The sequence below is a fragment of the Canis lupus genome, chromosome 1, assembly GCF_003254725.2.
Source record: "Canis lupus dingo isolate Sandy chromosome 1, ASM325472v2, whole genome shotgun sequence".
In the NCBI taxonomy this organism is placed as follows: domain Eukaryota; kingdom Metazoa; phylum Chordata; class Mammalia; order Carnivora; family Canidae; genus Canis; species Canis lupus.
Genome location: NC_064243.1, coordinates 21337257 through 21342781, shown reverse-complemented (window position 1 = coordinate 21342781; position 5525 = coordinate 21337257). Strand labels below are relative to the sequence as shown.

At 36.8% G+C, this 5525-nt stretch overlaps 1 protein-coding gene across 1 annotated transcript; it reads right to left on the bottom strand.

Moving 5' to 3' along the window:
• Positions 1-1977: 1977 nt before the first annotated feature.
• On the bottom strand, positions 1978-2755 carry LOC112644099 (mitochondrial import inner membrane translocase subunit Tim9-like). Its single transcript, XM_049112636.1, has one exon. The coding sequence runs from the start codon at positions 2530-2532 to the stop codon at positions 2263-2265; it is 270 nt and encodes an 89-aa protein (XP_048968593.1). The 5' UTR covers positions 2533-2755; the 3' UTR covers positions 1978-2262.
• Positions 2756-5525: the final 2770 nt, after the last annotated feature.

Here is a 5525-nt window from a genome sequence, read left to right as displayed (position 1 = left end):
AATAAGTAAATAAAAATCATGTTTCAGAAGACTACTCATTGCTCTGGAAATACGCTGGTCCTCTAGTAATTAATATAGAATCAGATTACAAATACAACATGATTTAAGAATATTTGTGTATAAATTTCACAAAATTAATTCAGGCTCTATACATTAGCCATTATAACATAGAATAATATGGACTGTTAATAATAATAATATATCTAATATAGACTGTTGTGAGGTACACAACAGTCATTAGATAGAGATTTTGCCCCTCCCGGGGCTTCAAGAACACAGAGAAGTAAACCTACAATGACCATATAGAATAAGACTTGTTGATAGGGGCCGTAGAAAAGCAAAACAAAGCTAACCAAGCCTAAATTACAGGAGACAGAGGGCACAGGGAGTTAGAGGTTGGTAGATTAGGAGTGATACTCAGAGATGCTTCTTTTAAAGAAGCTTATTAAATCAGTTAACTGTTGCTGTCTAAAAAACCACCAAAATTCTGTGGCTTGAAATAACTGTGATTTATTTTCCTATGGGTTAGCAGCCCCACCAGTCCTTCTGCGGATCTATCCTGGAATTGCTTACCTGACAATGGTAATACAAGTTCCCTACTGAAAGACCCAAGATGGCCTCACTGATATATCTGACAAAGGATGCTATTGACTGGGGTGCCCAGGTCTCCACATGGCCCTTCCTCCTCCCCTAGATTAGACAGTCTTCAAAGAATGGTAGTCTCAGTATCCCAAGAGGTTGAAAACAGAAGTTACAAAGCCTGCAACTCCTATTATCCGGAGCTCACATAACATCACTTCCACCACATTCTACTGGTCAAAGCAGACCACAAAACCAGCCACGATTCAAGGGATCGGAGATACAGACACCACCTCTTGATGGGAAGGATAGCAGCATTACATTGCAAAGATTATGGACATAGGCTTGAATCACCAGTACTGTAATAATCTTCCACAGTGATACGAATGAGAAATGAGAGACAGTAGGAAAGAGTTCCAGGAAGAGAAACCAGCTATCAAAGATTCCCAAAGTGAGAGAAAACACATGCTCAAGGAACATTCGATTCAATGGAGATTGAGCCTAAAACTGATTAAAAGAAGGAAATCGGAGGGGGGGGTGAGGAATTATGAAGGAAGTTATTTCAAAAATTAGACAAGCAGAATGAATACAAGTTAAGCTGATTAAAATAAATATTTATTTTTTTAGAGGCAGAAGAGTTAGTTGTCAATGAGAATGAGAAGGAAAACTCTGAAATTTAGAAGGAATCCAGAAAAGGGATGGGGCGGTCATTGTGTCACACACAAGTGGACAATCACTATCAGGACATGAATCCAAGGAAATAGTCTTTGGGTTTATCTACCAGACGGCCACCTCTATAACCTGAGCTACTTCTGACCTTGTATACCAAGAGTGGACACCTCTGAGTGATAGAATCATGGATAGTTTTTATCTTCTAATTTTATTTTCATGTACTTTTTTCTGCCTTTGAAAAGTAACCCATAATATTATCACTGACAGATAATTGCCATGTAAAAAGTCAGAAATGTATATGCACATGCGTATTTTTCATCATAAAAATTCTATAAAAGCTTTACAGCATTATGACTATATCATTGTAACTTAATGAGTGTCTTAGTGTCTAGAAGTCAATTGGCTCTTTCAAAGAGAATGTACAACTCACTTCCAGAAAAGTTAGAGCAATTTATACTCTTAGAAGCAATATGTGAATAACTATTTTCCCTAATCCTTCTCAATACTGAAGCCTTAAAATAGTCTTGGTTAACATGAAAGGCTGAAAATGTGGTATTATTGCTAAAGGCTGAAAATGTGGTATTATTGTTGTTTTAACACCTCTATGTTTTGGTCTTTTTTTTTTTTCAGTGATATTTCCATTTATTTTACTTTTAGTAATAAAAAAATTTTTTCGATCTCATACATGATTGAACACATATTTTGCTTTAAAATTAACAGTCACAATTGAAGAAACAATGGTTTATTTTTCTAATGAAGTTACCAAGCTGCTGAATCTTAAGGCCTCAACAAATGTTGCATCTTATTATTTTCATTGAACAATAAGACCTTCTATTTTGATTATTCTCCATAAATAGCAATTTTGTTTCTCCAGTTGTTTCCATTTGCCACAGTCATGACAGACAGTTTAACATGGTGGCTACTGCTTTCAGGGGATTCTAGCAGATGAATCATTTCTATCACAACAGCTGCTGGCAATCTTTCATCAAAAGTCCATCCATCAGGACTTCTCTATCGTGGCTGGCCAAGAAGTCCTGCTTTGGCTGCCAGGGCTTCATTCTGCTGAATATGATATTCCTGAAATCTCATGGATATTCTTTGTGTCATTTTTAAATATTTCTGTAAGCAATGTTCTGAACAGGTGGTCTCTTCAGGTTTGACTTCTCTTGTTGTGAAGTCTTTAACGCAATCCAAAAAGCACGTTTCGGTAAGTTTATTGTAGGTTCCAAGAAATTCCTTGAACTGTTTTACCTGATCAGATTCTGGCATTTGTGCAGCCATATTCTTTTGGTATGTTTATTAGTCACCTTTTCTGATGCATGAGTTTCCTTTTGTTCCAGAAAATTAGTTGTCCAATCTTTGCTTGAATATCTCCAATGAGGCTTAATGTCTTACTTAAGCACAGGCTCTCGCATCGGACACCAGTGCGGGGCTGGGGGGCTGCGCTGCCAGTAGAGCCTAGGGGCGGAAGGTCTGGGTCAGGGCGGGTGCCGCAGCCGCTGGATGGAAGTATGTTTTGGTCTTAATGAGGTTTAATTTTTTCTGTATCTATTGGCTGTTTATATTTCTTTAGAAAAACCTTTGACTTTTGCCCATTTTACTATGAAAATGTTATTGATCTGAAGGGATATTTCATATATTAGCCCTATGTCATGAGTATCATGTGTCTGTTGAAACAAATCTCTTTAATCTATTTTAGGAAGTAGGGAATTTGTAGCTAGGAGAAGGGATAACCTCATAGAATGTAAAACCAGAGAGTAGAACAAAGCTTCCCAAGTACTAACTAGAAAGTTGTCAGGCAGCTAGTTAGCTGTTCTTGCTTTCTAGACTCTTCTGCTTCTCTCTCCACATCTGTCCCTTTCTACTTTTCATAGACTAGTTTGCTTGACAAGGCTTCCTTTATAAATTCATGAAGTTATATATTCCTGAGACTGCAGGTTGCTACAGCACCAACTCTGAGTCTTATAGGAAGTAGGGCATGAATATTCTCTAGCATGTGCTATAACCAGCTATGTTATCTGCATTTCCACATTCAGATATGTAAGGCTGAGAACCTGACTCCTAAGTTGCCTTCTTTGAGCTCGGTGCACATCCCCAGTCAGATCAGACTCGCCTAGGGAATTTGAGGGGGTCAGGGGAAGAACTTCTTATGGCCTCTGCCTATTTGCTTTATTTTCAGAGAAGGAGATGTAGGCAGCCACACAAATCAACTGATAAACATCCTATATATCCTCTGGTTCCCACATATGCTACAAATATGTTTCTTAGTCCATTTTAATTTACTATACGTTCCAGTGTTTTTGACAATAGAGAGTTAAAGTTTTGTTGTGGTCATGCCTTTCAGTCTTTTCCTTTAGCTGATCAAAATTCATTATTTTCACACATTTAGCTAATTATGCCATTATATTTGTTGAAAAATTCATCTGTTCCCACTGACCTGAAATGACAGTTTTTCATATGTGAATATCTGTATATATTTGTTTCTTTGTTCTACTCTGTTCATTAATGTGACTTTTCTAGCCGTGCAGATATTCCCACCTTATTATTCTGTCAATATTTTCTTAACTATTCTCAACCATTTTTTTCCAGATTAATTTCACAACATGGTCACTACAAGCAGATAATTGCTTCATTGGAGGTAACAATTATTCCAATTCTTAAGAAAAATCTGATCCTTTTGAACATACTGAAACTTATCCTGTATATTGATTTCAAACTTAATCCCTTCCTAAGATACTGTCAAGAGTAATTTTGAATATATATCATTTTCTCCCCATGCATCAAAGCCTACATAAGCAGTGGCTCCACAATTCAAAAGCATATATTTTTAAGCTCTAAAATTATAATCATCAAAGGAGATGTTCATAATTTAATAGGAATGCAGTAAGTAAAACAGCAAAAACACAACAGGCTATGTCTCTCAACTTAAACTCTTGGCACTAGATAAAATAGCAATATTCCAATTGTTATTCTCTTTTTGCTAAACATACAGAGCTGAATTCATGTGGTTTAAATACTTGGTCAATGAGACTCTTTTGTCATCGGTTATTCTTTCATCTAGTCTTATTGCGCTCACCAAAATTTTTGGAATAATATTAAAGAATAAGGCTTCTAATAGACATCCCTCTAATATCTACAAAGGCAGTTTTTGATGTGCATAAAATTATCCATACACTTGCAAAATGAACCAGAGAAGAGAGACAGGGACATAAGCGGTGTGCTCGGAGAGGCAGATTGGATTCAGGACTTAATGTGTCACCAACTGTATGATCATTGGAAAGTCACTCTGGATATTAGCTTCCATTGTTCTCTCCACCTCTCCCCTAAGGATTCCTTTCTACCAGTTTTCTCCTAACTCACCCGGCCTCATCACTGAAGACTCCACTCAGGAGTCCTTTCCTCCAGAAAGGTAACCTGGTTCCTACCATATCGGAAGCCTCACTTCTGTCCTCCACTAGCCTTCGAGGGTCAGTGACCTTGGCTCACTTTTCTCTGTATCTCAGAACCTAGCATATTACAGTACCTCTTTAAATGTCATTTGTTAACTCATTTATTAAGTAAGGGAGTTGTCTTTTGTAACTCTTAAAATCCCTTACTGCTCTCAAATTCCAAATCATAATATCATAGAGATAATTTAGCCAAAACTTGATACTCAGTAACTTCCTCAGCTTTTCACATAATTTAAAGATATTCTTTAACCACATGATGAGAGAAAGAATGTTAGACTGATAAAAAGACAAAGGTTCAGGTCCAAATTCCACTATTTCCCAATTATACCACATTGGATAACTCATTTAACTCGTATTGATCCTCAATTTTTGCATCTTCAAATCAGTATAATGATTCTTATTCTTTCTACCCTATAAGCTGGTTGTGAGGGACAGTTGAGAGAATATAGTGAAAGAACTTTCATAAGACTGTAAAGTGTTCTTCGAATATAAGGCAGAATTACCCTGATGCTTATAGCAGCATTATCAACAATACTCAAACCACGGAAAGGGCCCAAATGTCCATCGACTGATGAATGGATAAAGAAGATGTGGTATACATATACAATGGGATACTGTTCAGCCATCAAAAAGGATGAAATCTTGCTGTTTGCAACAACATGGATGGAGCTAGAGAGTATAATGCTAAGTGAAATAAGTCAGAGAAAGACAAATACCATATGAACATGTTCATATGTGGAATTTAAGAAAGAAAACAGACAAACATATGGGAAAGGGGAAAAGAAGAAAAGGAGAGAGGAAGACAAGCCATAAGAGATTCTTAAC

Coding starts and splice junctions, on each gene's coding strand:
- LOC112644099 (XM_049112636.1), bottom strand. CDS start 2,532: ATGGCTGCACAAATGCCAGAATCTGATCAGGTAAAACAGTTCAAGGAA.